At 35.5% G+C, this 18,736-nt stretch overlaps 3 protein-coding genes across 3 annotated transcripts; 1 reads left to right on the top strand and 2 right to left on the bottom strand.

Moving 5' to 3' along the window:
• Positions 1-2,319: 2,319 nt before the first annotated feature.
• On the bottom strand, positions 2,320-5,184 carry LOC114726713 (calmodulin-binding receptor-like cytoplasmic kinase 2). Its single transcript, XM_028913392.1, has 6 exons — positions 4,847-5,184; positions 3,949-4,193; positions 3,682-3,850; positions 3,453-3,542; positions 3,019-3,320; positions 2,320-2,908 (listed from the first exon to the last, which is right to left on the bottom strand). Exons 1-6 carry the CDS (start codon positions 5,103-5,105, stop codon positions 2,648-2,650), a joined length of 1,326 nt encoding a protein of 441 aa, XP_028769225.1. The 5' UTR covers positions 5,106-5,184; the 3' UTR covers positions 2,320-2,647.
• A 3,240-nt stretch (positions 5,185-8,424) lies between these two features.
• Positions 8,425-10,079, bottom strand: LOC114726728 (pentatricopeptide repeat-containing protein At2g46050, mitochondrial-like). The gene is made up of 2 exons (XM_028913412.1): positions 9,963-10,079; positions 8,425-9,806 (listed from the first exon to the last, which is right to left on the bottom strand). The coding sequence occupies exons 1-2, from the start codon at positions 10,054-10,056 to the stop codon at positions 8,425-8,427; spliced, it is 1,476 nt and encodes a 491-aa protein (XP_028769245.1). The 5' UTR covers positions 10,057-10,079.
• A 2,279-nt stretch (positions 10,080-12,358) lies between these two features.
• Positions 12,359-16,500, top strand: LOC114726767 (probable E3 ubiquitin-protein ligase RHB1A). The gene is made up of 5 exons (XM_028913464.1): positions 12,359-12,513; positions 13,673-13,797; positions 15,000-15,372; positions 15,523-15,632; positions 16,144-16,500. Exons 2-5 carry the CDS (start codon positions 13,735-13,737, stop codon positions 16,171-16,173), a joined length of 576 nt encoding a protein of 191 aa, XP_028769297.1. The 5' UTR covers positions 12,359-12,513; positions 13,673-13,734; the 3' UTR covers positions 16,174-16,500.
• Positions 16,501-18,736: the final 2,236 nt, after the last annotated feature.

Here is an 18,736-nt window from a genome sequence, read left to right as displayed (position 1 = left end):
GAGGCACTGGAAACTTGCTATATGACTCAGTCTTGTAGGGTTTGGGGCGGTTTTAGGTAAGGCGGCCGCAGCAAAAGTCGACTTTGGATACATCATACTCATCTAGATTTATTTTGCAGTGTAGAATTGCACTATAGAACCGGAGGAGTATTTAAATGTTTACTTAACTTTTTTAAAAAAATATATATAATATTGTCTCTATTTAACACAGAAAAGTAAGTTTGTGTTATCTCTGGTAAAATTAATCCAGAAATATAATTTAAATTTTTAGGTAATTGAAATGATAAAACTACGAAGGAGATCGAGCGATAAATGTTGATTTCAGGCGTGCATGCCTTGGGTGATGACGTACCGTTTTTGTACCATGCTGTGTTTGGGCCTCCGCTTGGGAGATGGGCCGGCCTCGCCTTCCCATGGCTTTTGTTTTTAAAAATTAAAAACTTTGTCTCTTTGGACCTGAGGTGCTTGACTAAAACCCTGCTACTGCAATTTGCAAGTAGACCGTCGGACCCTGCTGCTGTTGTCTTAAATTGCTGGAAATATTGTGTCTGACTCTTAATCAAAAGTTAAATCTGACTGAGGGACAATTACTGCGTAGCAGGAAATGGAGCCCACCGCCTTGTGGATGGGTGAAAATTAGTGTGGATGGTGCAATGAATCAGAATTCTTTAAGAGCAGGCGGCGGAGGCATCATAAGGGACAATTTGGGCAACTGGGTTACTGGTTTCTGTCACATCATTGGTATGACCAGTGCAGTAGAGGCCGAAGAATGGGCAGTTTTCAAAGGTTTATCTTTAGCCTGGGATTTTGGTTTTAGAAGAGTTATTTTAGAATCAGATGCTAAGGGTCTAGTTGACCTTTTACACCATCAAAAACATAATGATCACAGCAGTCTCGTATTTACAAGAATAGTATTAGTGTCCATGCTGAGATATAATTGGGAGGTGGAAGTAAGATATACTCAAAGAGAAGGCAACAAGGTGGCTGACGCGCTAGCTAAGATGGGAATTTCGAAGACTGCTCTTTTTGATTCTTGTCCGGAGCATTTGAGATCTCTGTTGACCAGTGATTGTACCGAGTTTGACCTTGGCATTATCTAACTTGGGCTCTAGCCCTCGTTCTGTACCAAAAAAAAAAAAAATAAGAGGCTTGGAAAGTGGTAAGCGGCTTAATACCGCTTAAACGAGATCTCGAGTTCAAGCCTTAACGTATACAGAAATTGTTGTTGGGAGATTCACCCACTACAGCCAGATGCGCGACGCGGGTCGGATCCAGATATAGTCGAAGTAAAGTTCCGATGAATTGGGTGGGCAACAAAAAAAAATTAAGAGACTTGGAAAAGACTAATTTCTATGGGAAGGCTTTGGGAACTTAATTAAGAGAACTTATATCTGGTTAAGTGTAATAAAAAGACACTTATAGCAAAGAAAATAATTTATGTGCCTTTTGATTGTGAACAAGAATGCATTTTGGTTAACAGTAAGACTTTTCCCACGATCTATTGAGGAAAAACTATTTGAAACAACTAATGAGTATTATTGATAAAAAATTTCCCTAGCATTTTTATATATTTAGTACTGTAAAATTAAATACAAAATGAAATTAGTTTGGTTCCACTTTGCGGCCAATGGGCCATAAAAAAATAAATAACAAACGTCTTATCAACTTGTAATCCAGCAGTCTCCCTGTCCCAGTTAGCTCAAACACGTAAATCCACTGAGATGAGCCTATGCGTGAACGTTGGTCCAAAGAAATTAGAAACTTGAAAAAAAACTGAGTTGAAGTGAATTCTCAAACTGCAATTAATCTTAATAGTGAAGATTAAGCAATCTGCCACATCACCTGACCACCCAAATCAAGGATGCTTCAAGAAAAGATTTGTTTAATTAAAATTAGCTCCGACTTTCGAGAAGACAACAAATTAACAAATCGATTTGTTAATCCAACACATCATCAGAATAGGAATTAGTCTATTTTGTCAACAACCGCTTAATTATTGCCAGCACATCCTCATGGGCGATGCTTCTGGTGCTCCTATTCTTCCTGTACTTGTTGCTTCAGGCATTTTTAGCCTCCTTCCTTTTTCTTTTTCTAAAGAGATATGATATATATATATATATATATAGATAGAGAGAGAGAGAGAGAGAGAGAGATCAGATATTTTGTCAATGAAAACTAATTTGCTGCTAACTACACCCATTACTAACAGATACAGACGAGATAGCTAGGAGGCCAATTGTTACATCAAAGCTTTCTCCCTCGCACGGCTCTCATGGTTCCAAGTAACAGAGTGCAAGTTTCCTTGTCGCTTATCAAACATTTCTTCAAAAGAAGGCAAGTTAAAAGATCACAGAAAGCAAAAGACAGGTTTTTCTGGAACAAAAATGCTATCTACAAGTTCCATAAAATTACCAGTATATCCACTTACACCTGTATTCTAAACCAACTGATTGGCCCCTGAATTATTACATCGATTTAGCTCTGGCATGTCAATGCACCCGCTAATCCTTGTAAATAACTTGTGATGAGTTTGTTACTTGTAAGGAACAATTTGTGTATATCAATTTCAAGGACTAGAGATCAATGAACCTAAGGTTTTTTGACGAATGCATATTATTTATCCTTCAAAGAAATCTTTTTGCGTTTCTCACTCTTTTATTGATGCACTCCTCTGGGAAGAAGAGGAAAATGAACGAAAATCTGAAGCTGATAGCTCTCTGTAATCCTTGCGGATGGCCCAAAGGATCTCGGCGCATTTCTTCATACTAGGCCTGTTTTGTCTATGAGGTGCCAAACACTGCAAGGCTAGTTCAAGTATCTTTTCTAGCGCCAGATTATTTGCGGCAGTGTGATCTAGTTTCGGGTCCAACACCGAGATGGTATCACCGCCAATGAATTTCTTCATAGCCTGCCCTCATGAAAAACCATGTCAGATAAAAGCAATAAACTATTTCCACACCCTCTGCTAATACATAATCTGTTCATGACTAAACATCGCTGGGGAAAAGAGAGACGCACCCATTTTGCAGTTATTCTCTCCTTCAGTTCAAATTTTGGTTCAATGGGACGTCTACCTGAGACAAGTTCAACAAGTAAAACGCCAAATGAATAGACATCACTCTTCTCAGTCAGTTGGTAGGTTCTGAGATATTCAGGATCCAAGTAGCCAGCAGTTCCTCTAACTTGGGTGGATACATGGGTCGCACCAGAATCACTGTCAGGTGCCTGTCTAGCAAAACCAAAGTCTGCTACCTTCGCTCGCAAGTTTTCAGTAAGAAGAATGTTGGAGGATTTAATGTCTCTATGAATAATAGGATGATCTGCAAATGAAATACAAAGATACACTGCCTGTAAAATTTTTTGGAGTAGCCTTGAGAACAAATAAGAGGACACTTTTTCATGACTAAAATGATCATTCTGGCGATACGGTCTTGTGAGCGAGGAGTTTATACCTATATACATATGAAGATAGGTGATAGCATGAGCCACATCAATCGCAATGTCTAGACGAGAAGCAAGGTCCAAAATGTTCCCTCGAATGCCTGCAATATTCCTTTTGATCAAGTTACAGATACATTTAAGTTGGCGAAAGAAAATAAATTACAGGTACACTTAAAGTTTATGGAAGTGGCAAGGAAAAGACAAAACCACATGAGAATAAAACAATAAAAGGAAACTCACAATCTAAATGCTCTCTAAGGGTTCCATTTGGGACATACTCCACAACAAGAATTCTTTCATCTCCTTGCTCTAAATATCCATAGAACTTGACCAAATTCAAATGTTCAACCCGTGATAACGTTTGGATCTCACTCTGGAACTCAACACCCGAATGCTTCTCATATAAACTCTGCAAAGCAAGGTAATTAATTAGTAACTTTCACTAATAACTAAGACGATGCTCAAAATGGTGACACAACCAAGCAGAGAATGCTGAATAAGAACAACCTTTTTGGCACGCTTTACTGCAACAACAGTTCCATTCTGGAGATTTGCCTTGTACACTGTACCAAAACCACCTTGACCGACCTTGTAAGCGGGGGAGAAGTTTCTTGTGGCTTGGAAGATACGCTCCAGGGTGAAATTCAGAGGTCTAGGATCATTTCCCTGAGTTGACTTGTATGAACTGGAACTGATTCGTCTATTTGAACTATGCGTTCTCTGACTACCGGTTCCCGAAGAATCAGATACAACTAAGAAACAAACAGAATTTATTATTATGAAATAATCATCCTGCCCGCTTGAAAATTTTTCTGATCAGATACTGAGTCATGCAATTGTATTGGATGCCCTACCAAATTTGTGAAAGTAATGGAGGAGGGCATTACTACACTGTCCCATTCAGCTCGAATGCCTCTCTCAGCTAGCAGAAAATGCAAACCTAAGTTCAAGTGTTATGTTATTGCTTGCGCATAGCAGAGAACAGAGAGGGTTGTGGGGGGTGAGTACAGAGTATTACTTAAAAATTGATGATTTGATGATAGAGGGCCCAGGATTTTGCTCACCAACAAAAGAAACATGCAAGCTAGGATTATGAATCGAAGAAATTATTCACTCAAGTAGGAACCCTATTAACAAGGGATTCACAAGAGCTACTACCTTAGATATGCTTATTTGATCATGATACCCACAAAAAGTATCAACACAACCAACCAGTCTTCACATTTCTACAGTTTTCTCACTAGCCAACCAGTATATACGGCTTCGAAATGGAAACCTCGAAACTAAGAAACCAGGGTCAAAATTCAGATCCAAGACACGCACAGAGAATCACTAACAGCTATCAACAAACAGAATCCCAATTTTCCCCTGTATTGCACAATACAAACTGAGAAAAGGAAACTACCGGAGGATGAAGAGGAAGCTTTGAACTCCTGAGAATCCACGAAGCTCCTGGAGTTACTCTCATCCGGTGGGGTGAAGCAACCAACAAAAACCGCAGCCACTGATCTGGCCGCAACCGCGACTGGGTTCCAAGAGGAGTTTGACCTGTGGATGGTGACACTGGAGGAATCATAGCTGGAGGAGTAGATATGGCGGTGTTCGGGTGTGCTGTAGCCGGAGCCGGAACTCTGGCGACGTGAACGGGAACTTGGCCTTTTCATTTGGCGGGGACAATTGGCGTGGAAGCATTAGCTGTAAGAAAGGAGACCTTCGGTTCTTCAACTCTTCATTCAAGTGCCGAACGTCCTCTTGATAATAATGGCAACGACTTTCGCCTTTCAACTTGCAAGAAATTAAAATATGAATTGTATTTCTTCAATACACTATAAGTATAAATTATTCTCTTTTTTATTCTACAAATATTTTAGATCATATAACTATTTCTTATGAATACAAATACGCGCAAATATCTTTAACTAGATATTTTTTTGATGAAATTTACGCATCATTTTTTTAAAATTAAAACTTTGAAGTTGAAAACATATCTTGAACTCAAGGTTTGAGGCGGTATACTAAAAAATGTATTATTGAGAATATTATATTTGAGGTTGATATGTGAACATAAAGAAATGTATTGTTGCTTTCACCAAAAAAAAAAACACGAAATGTATTGTTGTTTCTTTAAAAAGAGAAAGAAAGTTTATTAGTATTATTGATTTATTTAATTATGATAAATTTTACTACTTCCAGTCCTAATTGTAAGACCCAGTTGACTTATTTGAGGAGATTAAGGAAGTAAGTTAAGTAAGTTATTTGTAATAAATAAGTGTTGTCATTCCTAAAATATCCTTACTAATTAAGTATATTGGCTAGAACTATCATTATTAGAAGAACTATCTTGAAAAAAAATACATAAATATGATAGACAGAATGGATTGGGATCTTATAATTAGGACCAAACAAAAAGTCAAACAGAGTCTTTTATATTAAGGACCGGAGGTAGTATAATCTTTAGAAGTTGGGGCCTGGAGGACCCTACCGGCCACCGTCCAGCGTGTTACGTGTATGTTACGGTTGCGGTCAAGAAGGGAAGGCGGTGAGTGAAGCCGTGCGCTGGCCGATAGGGACTCTTGACTCTTGTATGTGTGTACTGGGTTATAGGGAAACTAAGAATTTTATGCTTAAACAATCATTTTATAACTCAGATGCTCATTATATTTTATATAAAAAAAATTTGAATTTACCCTCTTATACTTAAAAGAATTAAGAAAAATATTTGGCATCATCAAACTATAACAACTCGACATTCTTGAAAAGTTGAATTAAAGGGTGAGTCAAAATTGGGAAGGAAAAACAAATTACCGTGATTTTTTTAATATATTGAATTGGAGAGATATTATTGAAACTATTCTTAATAAAATTAATTTGTTGTGTATTTTATTTGAGAATTATTTTTAAAATAAAGAATTTTCCTGCACCCACATCACGGCTTGTTTCCCTTGATAGTTGATAATTAATTATACTGAGTCAAAATATTCATTCAAAATTTTATCCGCTTTCCTCTCTCTACTTCAAGAAATGAAATTATCAATTTTAATTATTTAATCCTAAAAATAATTAATTAAAGGGTTAATATAATCTTTAAAATATCAAATTTATCTTCATTTTGTTTTCAGTCTCTCAAGTTTGAAATTATAAGTTTTGATTTCTCAAAGTGTAAAATGATTCAAGTTTTTATTGTGTTAACAAATATTAATATTTTAAATGAAAAAAATTGAGGGACTAAAATTAAAATGAAGTCAAATTTGTGGGCAAAAATTTCAAAAATTAAATTATAAATGAAGTCCTTATAATATTTTTAATCTCCAATTGTTTGCTCAATTATCGATGTTAATCTTTTTGCTTATAAAACTCGGAGATACCGTTAGTTTAAGCTGACGGGGGATGATGTGGCGCTTCAATACAATTTGACTAACTCGCACCGTAAAAGATTGCCACGTGGATTAAACACATCGACAGCACGTGGTAACCGGAAATACACATGTTCATGATTCTGCAGCAATTCCATTAATGAAACCCCCTTGCTGTTTGGCTTCCCCTTTTTTAAAAAAATTAAAAACAAATGACCAAATAGCAATACTCTGCTATTAGATTATAAAGATATTTTCTTATTTTAGACAATCATGTCCAAGATGCTGTCGGACATCAAAATGTGAGTACTTCTTCTAATACAAATTCAAATTTTGATTTGTTGTATTATAAGAGATTAGAACCACCGTAGGTAGGAAAACTGTTATAGTGTAAAGAACAATTTGCCAAAATTATTTTTCTTGTTTGTTGTTTCCAAAGAACAGGAAATTGCTCTCAGAATAGGATTCCAAACAAGCCCCGTTACCTCTCTGGTATTTTCCCTTGAAGACAAAGAAGCTCATGAGGAAATTGAGAAATGGAGGACAGGAGGAGAGCTATTAGCGTCGTAGATGCCTAACGTGGTCTTTGAGGGGAAACTTCAACAAAGACTCTCAAAAGGCAAAACTCCCCCCCCCCCCCGGGCATTCCCCATTAATTTATGCCTGGCCCTCCTCTTTCTTCTTACTTTCTTTTTCAGTTTCTTTCCCTTTTTTGGTCGGGGCCATCCTTCTTCTGTTTCCCCCAAAACTTAATTAGTTGCAAGTGAGATGGGGATCAAATCATGTGGCTTTGATTATAAGTTAAGTGGTTCCGCTGGTAATATGCTGCAGCTTTAACACTGTATTAGCATTGTGCTCGAAGCAACGGTGTTTCATTTTCGCATGGGTTTGTTATATACTGGGATTTTCTTACATGAAATTTATAATGGACAATTTTGTTGCTATAAATAATCTATAATTTATAAACTCAATCCATCAATATAATTACAGCAACACAAGCCTTGTACGGTTATTTCATTAGGCAGGATTACTTACATAAAATACTTAACATCATGGAACTTTATTAACTATCTTCTTAGACATGTTATTTATCATAAGATCTGGTCTAATGACTTCTTTTATTGTTTTTCTTGAATTTTATTGCACTTTTTTCACTAGATATAGGGAAAATGACAAGAAAGTACCTAAAAAGTAATCCCAAATAATGTTTGTTGCCTATACTTCAATAAGAATTTCCCCTCTAATGCATATGCTTAACAAGAGTATTTTAAGAAAGATAATATTAATTTATTACAAATAACTAATTAAACTAAATTTCTTAATATTAAAAATTAGTTATTTAACTCTTATATTAAACATTATAGTATTAGTTTAATAATCAATATAAACTCATAAATTACTAGAATTGCAGTGAAAGTTACTGAAGTTATCTCCATTAGTCACCGATAGATACATACATAAATACAAAAAAGAAAACAACTAAATTGAGGGTGATCCCTTTTGATGATTGCTTCGGAAGTAGTTTTTGAAATGATCGTTCACAATTAACTTAAATTAGTTATTTTTTTTAATGAAATACAATTATAATTAGTTTAGGTATGTATTCTAATAATTTTCCCAGCTCTACAAATTATACAATCCAAACGCCATCTTCTTTCATTGTACTTATCAACATTGCTAACGTAGCATGCACTTCTAGAGCTTCAGGGTGGGATCTATCACAAGACACAAAGAAACTAATCTCATTACCAATCTCTATCCAGCTACAACCTCTGACCTTTGAACTGCACCTTTCCTCCATCTTTCTGCGCAATCTTTCCACTTCACACCAACGCTTGTAACAAGCATAAATATTGGACATCACAGTGTAATTCACACTCTTCTTTGGCTCTATCATCAACAGCTTCTGTGCAGCCCACCTAGCCAGAACTATCTGTTCATGTACTTTGCAAGATCCAATAAAAGCTCCTAATGTGTTTCCCTCTGGTTCAATTGGCATAGACCTTAAGAACTCAAAGGCCTCATATATATACCCACATCGTCCGAGAAGGTCCACTATGCAGGCATAGTGCTCTGTTTCCGGCTCAATCTGATACACCTTCGTCATTAGTTTTAAGTAATAAAGGCCCTTGATTACTAGCCCAGAATGAACACAAGCAGAGAGAACACCAAGAAATGATATTTTGTCTGGTTTTATGGCACAAGATAACATCTTCTCAAATGTCTCATTTGCTTTTTGGGCAAGACCATGAAAGGCATATGCATTTATCATTGAAGTCCATGAGATAACATCAGGTTGTAGGATGGACCTGAAACATTTATATGCACAAGCAATAGTGCCACACTTGGAGTATGCGGTTAACAAAGAATTGCTTACAGATATAGATTCCTCAAGTCCTGATTTGATTGTAAGAGCATGAGCTTGCCTGGTTTCAGTAATAGAAGAGGCATACCCACATGAACTAATGGTGCTGGAAAGAGTCAAGTCATCAGGGTGAGTTTCTTCCCTTAGCATATTTCTAAGAATCTCCATGACTTCATTCCCATGTCCACACTGTCCACACCCAACAATCAAGGTGTTCCAAGACACCACACTTCGAATTACCATCTTGTCGAAAACACGTAGAGCATCGGTTATGTTTTCATGTTTGGCATAGATGTTGATCAGAGCGGTAGCCACTGAAACATCAGAATCAAATGACTGTTTAAGGATAAGACTGTGAATCTGCCTTCCAGAGTCATAACAATCAGAAGCGACACATGAACTTATAAGACTACTATATGTGAACTCGTCGCCTTTTACGCCTTCCAATCGCATCAAGTTGAAAATGGCCCATGCCTTCAGGGGTAAACAATTCAAAGTGTAGCATGAGATCATCACATTCCACATAACCAAATCTTTAAACCGAACACAACTAAAAACCAACCTTGCATTCTGAACTAAGCCACGTTTTGCATAGAAATCAACAAGAGCACTGCCAACAAAGCAATCCAAATCCAATCCCAGCTTCACTGTGAAACAATGCAATTGCGTACCCATGTCAATATCATTCAACTGAACGCAAAAGCCAATCAAACTGTTAAATGTGGTAAAATCAGGAGCCGTTTCCATCACCATCCTTTTAAAATAAGAAAAAACCAAGTATGGATTCAAGCCATTGCAAATACCAGAGTCAAATATACCACGAATCGAAATGTTCCAGGATACTACATTTCGCACACGCAATTCCTCAAACACCTTTTCTGCGTCTGAACTTTCCATACATTTGAAATACGTATGCAAGACCTGATTTTGTAAAGAAAGCACACTGGACAATCCAGACTTGAACAAATGCCCATGTACTTGTTTAAGTTCAGAAAGAATTGCCCTTTTCGCACAGGTTTGAAGGATGCTACAGCTAAATAAAAACACCGTGTTGAAATCCCTGGAATGGGTTTGATCAGGAACTGGCACTAAAGCTCTGCATCTACTAACGGAGGGAGATGCAGTGGTTTGAATCAGTGGATGGAACTGATATGAAGAATAACTATAGTTTTGAGCGACGATTACGAAAAACGGGCTTGGTTTGAAATGGAGAATTGGAAGTGAAGGTGGAAAGAATTTGATTCTATGAAGATCATAAATTGAGGACCCAAGCATAGTACGAATTTTCATGCCATGGATTTTTTAACATCTGAAATGCCCAAATGGTGGTCAGTTAGACTTGTCAACAAGAAAACAAATCCAGAACTGATGTGAAACTCGGCTATAGACAACAGGATTGATATCGACCATAAATATTTATTAAGATAACCAAAGAAAAAGTCTAACAACGTTTTATTTGCCGTCTTATAATTGAGAGGAAGAGGAATTATTTTATCCATTTCAATAATTGGCCTCGGAGTCTGCACAATAATTTTATATTCCTTTTCTTTTGTATGATATTGGAGAATCTTTGAAACATCTCAATTCTTATTTATAAATGTAAGTTGTGTATATGATTTTTCTGAAGACTATTTTAAAATTAGAAATTTAAAGCATTAGATTTTTTTTTTGAGGGAATGACAGAAAAAAGAAGTTGGAAATTACAAATCCCAAATCAGTTTTGGTAACACAGCTTTATTTAATATTAATAAGTATGAATTTGCAAATGATAATAAATGTTTATTAACATTCCTTATTTGGTATTTATAAAATTTCAGCTTTTTTTTAAGGCAGAAATGCAAATATAAATTGTTTCAATTTAGCCCCATAAGAAAAAGTTTGGGCTGGGCCTGTTCGCTTTTAATAGGTAACGTCTGAGCCCAACAATATGAACGATGGACCCAGTTTCCGAGCTCCGTTTTGTGCGTTTCGGTGTTTCCTTCTTTCTTTCTTTGAATTTCTTTTTGGGTGCAGATCAATTTCAAACCTGTAATTTTTTTGCCAACTAAAAATTGCGTGTTGATTTAATTATAATATATTTTTCCGGCCAAAGAAACTTAATTACTATTATAATATATTTTATTGTTATTTTCTTAAGAAATTACCGGAACTTATTTTAATGGGGGAGGTAGCATGTTATGTTAAAAGATTGATTCATTTGTTTTATTGTATATTCATAATATCAAGGTTATTTATCTGTTTGCTTATTATTCATTATCATCCTTGTTACTAACCTCTCTGGAAAGTCTCGATAAAATTTAATTCAATTCAGAGAACTTATAACTTCTTTTAAAATTATAATAATAAATGGAAAAGGAATAATGAGAACCGAAAAGGTGGATATTATAAAATTGGTAGATTGAAGTAGGTGAAACAAATAATCAAACATATCAATTTATAGAAATAGAGAACCACTTTGAGGTCTTTTCAAGGATGGTCACTAACCAACAATAATGAATACCTAAATACTATAATACAATGTGCTGTCCCAACCATATCAATTTGGAGTTCAACTAAATTACCTTCTAATCATCACTGTCTTGTCTCCAAAACATTATTGAAAAATACAAAGGAACTAGCCAAACCAAACTCTTTCCCTCTCTATGATTTCTAACGCTAACGCTATTCTTTTGCCATCTTGTAAGTTGTAGACTGTATAAGAAAAAACATAACTAGTTTTAATTTTACGTTTAAAAATATAATTTACTGCATATAAATGCTGCCATCATCGCCATATTATTAACTCCATCGTACCATTTGCTGATAATTATATATTTATAAGTTTCTCCGTTGAATTCAGGTTAATTTATTTTCTGCCAGAGAATTCAGGATAACTTCAAAAATACTCAAGTTCTGATTTATATTCATAAACTTAAGATTGAAGCATTGACGCAATCCATCAGACATCAGTGAATAAATCTAATCTAATGCATGCAAAGAAATTAAAAAAGAAAAAAAGTTCGACTCATTAACTTCAGTTTCACATTATCAGTTTATCACTTTCCATGTTAGGATTAAGGATCCACCTTCATCCCTGGAGCCCCACAACTATTTTCCAGTTGACTTTGTCATTTTCATCTTCAAGAAAAAGAGAGAAAGAATAATAATAACACAAAAGGAGCAATACAAAAATAAGGTAAGAAAGGAAAGACAACGCACCTATGACCATGAGAGAGAAATGAGAGGAGCGTGTAGGAGTAGGACTGTGGACAGGAAAGTAGAGCATACACAGGGTGCAAGCTTTCGCAATCCTTCTCTCACCCGCTATTCCTGAAATTCATCTGTTCTATTATTCTGTATCTCTTCTTCCCAAAGGTACGAGCTTTTACGTTTCCTCAATGGTTTCCTTTGCCGTTGACAACTTTTATGCATTTTAATTGCTCATTCACATGTGGTCTGTGCACCCTTTTCCTCTGGGACCGATTTGTCTATTAGGGTTTATGCGGTGAGCTTCGTAATTGTATTTGATTGAATGGTTTTGATGGGCTATCAGTTTTTGGGGTCGCTTTGGTGTTCTGGGTAGTAAGGCAGATGTTAGCTCTATTTTTCTTGGTCTTATTATGATTATTATCCTGGCTTTTGTTGTTTCATTGATTTGCTGCATCTTTTCTTCTTGTTCTTTGTTGATATTATTGGTTTTTGAGTTGTTTGTTGCTTGTGAAGATTAACTTTTGTTGGGAATTTTTTATGCTAAATGTAGTGAGCCTTTATTGGAAAAGTCATAAATTCAGGGTTGTGAATTATAGTATTATAGTCTTTAAGCCTTGTTATCGAGTCCAGATAATAATTTCAATAAAAGTTCATTGAATGGCTACTGATTTGGAAAGCTGAGTTGTGTGTTAATGAAAGATGCATATTGTCAAAACTACACCTGGAGAACTACCTCCTATTTGAATCCAACAATTCCTGAATCTGGATTAACTGGTGGTAGCGGATACTAAATAGTTGTACTCAAAGGAAAACGATGCTTATTGTCTCTTTCTATTGCCAACTACAGCATGAAAGGTTGCAATAGCAGATGTGTGAAGCCTGTACAAGCTGTGCAAGATGTTGGATATAGTTGCATGTTGTGTTGTATCTTAGAAAAGAAACTATGGCTTCTAAATCCAACTTTTTTATTCAATAAAATAAAATTGTGATAGCTTTCAAATCGTTAGTACGTGATGTTGAACAACCACGTGCGCACATCTTTGTGATTTTTGGGCTCCTTTATAAGCAATTCACCTTTTCTCAGTTGCTGCCTATTAATGCTATTCCTCTGGTCTTAGTGAAGGACTTGGCCACTGGTTAAATTTTGTAATTAATTAGGACATGATATTTGCTTGCATAATTTCAAGTTGACATCATTGTTATTGCTTCATGAAACATCATGCCCATTTCTTTGTGAACTAGCTGTAAATACCATCTGCAGACTTGCGTCAGATAAGACACAAGTTTTAGGGTGCCTCTTATTTTCTTTTGTGCTGAATAACAGGAATGAAAGAGACCATCACTAGTGGTTTTGGCTAAAAAGAAAACAGAAACAAGTGCTAAAAAATGGGAGGTTGCTGCTGCAGTGCCAGAAAACCTCATCTGCATGGAACACCAGTTTATATCTATGTCAGTAATTTAATTTATCCTTCTTGCATAATTTATAGCTTTTGTAGAACTAGAACATTTGATGGTTGATAAGTGGCAATTGGAATGCCATGAACTGCTTTATTGACCACAGCTGTAAATGCAACACACTAAAGCACCATTGCAATCTGGCTTCCTTGAGGGTTTTGATTATTGTGACTGAAATTGTCTTTACTGCAGGTAATCATCAAAGGTGCTGCCAGATTTTATTTATACTGTGCACATCCCCCCTTTTTCTATCTTCTTTGAACACTGAAGTAAAAAGTATAGCCCCCCCCCCCCAAACCAAAAAAAAAAAAAACCTTTGCTAGATGGATGCTTATTCTGGGCACAAAGGATCTCAAAAGATAACCCATTGGCTGTTATTTAATAGAAATGTTAAAAGTTTTGGTGTAGTAATTCAATGAGGCAATAAAAGCGTTGGATGAATAGTATATGGCAAAAGTGTTGGAAGAAAGTTGATTACAGTTGGTTAGTTGTTTTGTTTGGACTATAGAACTGTTTTTGACCAAATATTAGATTCATTGGCAAAAGAAGAGCTAATGAATCATACATCTCTGATTGTGATAAGTTAGGCACCTGGCAGGAAAAAAATTGCCCTGATGCATTCTTTTTTGGATGATGCATCAGCTGCAAGCGGGTGCAAATTTTTTTAAGATATGGAAGCTTAAATTTAACTTATCTTGACAAATCTCTGGTTTATCTTTTCTTTTCATCACCTGCAAAGTTCTTCGCAGAAATGAAAAGGAAATTGAAATGGATTTTCATGGCTGCCTTCTATTTTATCATTTCTACATTTATTCTTGCCTTTTGTAGATTGTACAGTGAGGAGAATGGGGATAAGAAAATGCCTTAATTGTCATGAGGCAATTTGCAGAGATTAAGTGCTAAAACATAATTATGATTACTATATATTATAACACCTTTATAAGAACCTAGTTTTTCTCTTTCTTTTACATAAAGTTGGGAGAATATCTAAAGAATTTTCTCCCACGCAAGCATGACCCCCGCAGGAGGTGTCAAAGGGAAAGCGGCTTGAGATTGAGCTGTATTGTAGTATTGATTGTTTTTTCACACGTTCAAGCTCTTTCACGATGATAGCCATTTACTACTTTTTACATGGGACTTTGCGTAATAGACATTGCTTGTGACATATTTTAAATCTAAGAAAATCTTTTCTTCAGTGTCCACCGGCTTTGGAAGAGCACGAGTCTTTAACTACTAATGATGGTACTGGTGGTTCACTCACTGCCGGCTTGCTGGTCGGTTTGGACCTTCAGGGATCAACACCTGATACTTACCGGCCCCCTCCTGCACCGTTGCCATATGATACGGTTTTGGGTTGTCCAGTGTCAACTGATTCTGAGTCAGGCAGAGAAACAGTTAGTGGTAGTAGTTTTGCAACTTTACTTACATGTGAAGATATTGAAGATGCGGAATGCAAAGTTCATGCTAATTCTATGCCTACATCTCCAAGGAAGCCAGAACTAACAAAATCAAATGAATCTCATGTATTAGTGACAGAGGAAGAGGATGGTTGCCCAATTTGTCTTGAAGGTACAGTTGCCCCAATTTGTAGAAATATTCTTTCTCATCCTCCCATTTTAACTGTGTTTCTGTCGATAGAACTGGGACTAATCCGTCCTGGCTCTCTTTGCCTCTTAAGCCACTGAAAGAGTTTATGTAAGATATGCATTTTAAATGCAGAATATGATGTTGAGAATCCTAAAACTCTGACCAAGTGTGAACACCACTTTCACCTATCTTGCATTCTTGAGTGGATGGAACGAAGCGACTCTTGTCCCATATGTGATCAGGTATGTCTTCTGCAAAAACTGTGAAAAAGGAAAAAAAGGTTGTTAAACTAACCTAAGCACTAAGCAGTTCCAGCTGGATGCAGAAATATGGTTTTTTGCTGACTTGAGAAATCTAAGCATGTCACGGTCAAATAAAACCAATCTAGCGTTTTTAATCCTGAGGAAAATTATATGTTGGACCCAGCCCATAAAAAAATTTTATGGTAAAGAATCTTATAAATCATGATAAATATTATGGTTCAATTTTTAGAAGTTATTACTAGCTTTGAGAATATACTTAAAACCTGGTAAAATGTTCTTAAATTCAGTTAATAGCTTCCCTAAAAGTTGTGGATAAGTCGCGTAAAACTGCATTGTAATTTTGATTTTTGGAAATGATTACAATTTCGCAAGATCCTTAGGCCTAATATTATTAGAATATGGGTACTTGGATGTAATTTTCCCTTTACCTTGAACAACAATTCTGCCGTACTCCAATGAAATATTCTCTTTCCCCTTTCTGATGTTACAGGAGATGATCTTTGACCAGAAACTGAATTAGATTATTCGTTTTAAAACCAAGGTTAGCTAAATGGTGGTTGATGAATGGAGGAAGTTCATTGTTTGATAACTGGTTTGATGATGGTAGCTACAGATTCGTCTTCGATTTGTCATGCATCTGTAGTGTAGTCAGTGTCTTAACGGGTTCGTCATCAATATCAGCTATCTATCTGTGAAGAAGAATGAAGTTTTAACAAAATACAAGATATTGCCTGTTGCCTTGGCTGCAATTCTTCACAGGGGAATTTGCCTGTTAGTATAAGAATGAAGCATTTCTCAAGAGGAAGATATTATTGTTCATTAATGGTTTTTCCTTTGCTATCTCTTTCACTCGTCTTTTTTTTTTCCTGGTGTTAATTTGCTTCTCTCTATTTCTTGTACAAATATCTCAATATTTATGTGCTTTCCCATGCTTTATATTTCTATTTTTTCCTTTGTTGGGAAAAGAAAATATTTATCCTGGTGTTGTAAATCATGTCTTTTTCACTTTTGTTGTATACTACATACAGACTGGTGGATGATGGGGCTCCAGTCCATTGTCTGAAAGAAGAAGAATAGTAAAAATCTTGTTTTGAGTTGGGGGTTAAGGGGGGATGATTTGTAAACGTTTTTGAACATTTAGTCAACACTGAATTTTGCTGGCTTGTGGCTTGTTCGAGAATTGTGAGTCTAAAACTCAATTTTGACTATTCATCCAGTATTGACTTGTATAGAAACTATCTCTGATGGGAAATTCTTACAATCAATAGGGGTATAATGGGAAGCCAAGTGAATTAAGATCTTATATTTTGATCAAATTCAATCCTCTAATTAGTTTTTATATTAAAGACCAAAAGTAGTAATAGGCAGGTTGATCGTTGTTTTAAGCCTAAATGGAAGATTGAGATTGCTTCACCCCCAGAGAGTTTAGGTGAGGAATAACGGGGCCATCACAGCTGTTGCAAGTTAGAATTTTACATACCTAATCATAAAGACCAAATGAGTTCCACAAAGAACAATGTTTGAAGTGTCCTGATTGGCTTGTGAGAGCCAATTATGAACAATTGCTATGACTTCGAGTTGCGTGAGTATTTAGGTCCTCATTGCCTTAAGTTTCAAATTGGACAGAAGAAAGAAAGGAAAGTTGTTGAATTCCAACCTAAATAAATAGGCTTCCTTAGTTGACTCCGCCTCTATTCAAGAAATTAGATAACCAGAAATCTAATTAATTGGTCTTTATAATTTCAAGAGTTATCAACTCCGTTTCCTGTATTTTAAAAACCAGATAGTAACCCTGTTCTTGAGTCAAAGTAATTACATAAATTAAAATATAAATATGGTTTTATGGAGGAAAAAAAGAAAGAAAGAGATATAACTACGTTAAAAGTGGACTTTTTACTAGGAATATATTTTAGGCACTTACACGTTTATTTATAGTATTTTTCCATCCCCATTTTATAGAAGACGTGAAATATGAAATTGAAAACTGTGTATGGAATGTAGTGAGTAAAAGTCAAAACAAATAGGAGACAACTCAATTATTCTTACTTGGACTTATTTGGCAACTTGTCATACTCTTTTTCTTTTTACCAACTTTCTTTTTATTCTCCTTGATTGCTTTTGAAAATTAAACTAAAGACAATAGCTCTTCTTGTCACTTTTGAATCTCATCAATCACAAATTATATAATTCATCGTTTTCTTTCCCCTCCTATGCCAACCCCACCACTAAAAAAGTTCAAAATTATCATGCTTTCTTAAATCACAATCTAGTGCCCTTTTAACGTTGCAAAAGTATTTTAAATTATAGTTTTGAGAGGCGTGAGTGATAAGTTTTAAGGATTAAGAGTAATAGTGAAAAGCATTAATTTTGGAACCTAAAAAAAAACAGTTTTTGAAGTTGAATTCTTCAATAAAATTTTTGCTAAATATTTTGTAATGAGACAAATTTTTACTAGTAATTAATGTTCACTGAATTCCAGTAAAACGTGGCGTTTGTTATGGTCTTCATTTTTTGGGAGTTTTTATGCAAAATGAAAAGGCTGATGATGGAGACGGGGGCTCCCGAATATCATATCAAATCACGTGAACAAAAAATCCTTTATTTGATTTTAACTCAGTAAAACATCTAATCCTGATTCCTGACACATCTATAAAAAAAAAAAAAAGTGGGAATCCAGCTCTAATTACACTAATTGGTCTTGGCCTTGACTTGAAGGTCTAGAACTTCGTCCTCCTCATCCCATATTTACACGTGTCTATGTACAAACATAGATAATGTGTCCCAATATTTGCAGATTGGGATGCTTTTCATTTTTTTTTATCATCTGGAAAATTTGGAAAGGAGAATCCAAAAAAAAAAAAAACTTTTAAAATTTAAAATTTCAAATCAATATTGATTGCTACATTTTAATAATAGTTAACTCTTTCAGCAAGATTCAAACTTTAATTGATTATATTGTGATAAACTAGCACTTTTTACTAGACTTAATCCCATTTGTGCATCAGTCATTTTAATGAGTATTTGTTTTCAACAAGTCCTTATCTGGGTTGGCTTATTTTAAATATTTATAAGCATGTTTTGCA

This window comes from Neltuma alba, unplaced genomic scaffold (genome assembly GCF_004799145.2).
Source record: "Neltuma alba isolate B1F8T4 unplaced genomic scaffold, ASM479914v2 tig00012402_pilon, whole genome shotgun sequence".
NCBI classification, from domain to species: domain Eukaryota; kingdom Viridiplantae; phylum Streptophyta; class Magnoliopsida; order Fabales; family Fabaceae; genus Neltuma; species Neltuma alba.
Note: the sequence above shows the minus strand (reverse complement) of the source record. Positions and strands in the feature narration are given on the sequence as shown.

Coding starts and splice junctions, on each gene's coding strand:
- LOC114726713 (XM_028913392.1), bottom strand. CDS start 5,105: ATGAAAAGGCCAAGTTCCCGTTCACGTCGCCAGAGTTCCGGCTCCGGC. Junction 3,851..3,948: donor CAGTAAAGCGTGCCAAAAAG/GTTGTTCTTATT, acceptor CTTGCTTTGCAG/AGTTTATATGAGAAGCATTC. Junction 2,909..3,018: donor AGAGAATAACTGCAAAATGG/GTGCGTCTCTCT, acceptor TCATGAGGGCAG/GCTATGAAGAAATTCATTGG.
- LOC114726728 (XM_028913412.1), bottom strand. CDS start 10,056: ATGGAAAGTTCAGACGCAGAAAAGGTGTTTGAGGAATTGCGTGTGCGA. Junction 9,807..9,962: donor TCGTGGTATATTTGACTCTG/GTATTTGCAATG, acceptor ATTGTTTCACAG/TGAAGCTGGGATTGGATTTG.
- LOC114726767 (XM_028913464.1), top strand. CDS start 13,735: ATGGGAGGTTGCTGCTGCAGTGCCAGAAAACCTCATCTGCATGGAACA. Junction 15,373..15,522: donor TTGCCCAATTTGTCTTGAAG/GTACAGTTGCCC, acceptor TTTTAAATGCAG/AATATGATGTTGAGAATCCT. Junction 15,633..16,143: donor CTTGTCCCATATGTGATCAG/GTATGTCTTCTG, acceptor CTGATGTTACAG/GAGATGATCTTTGACCAGAA.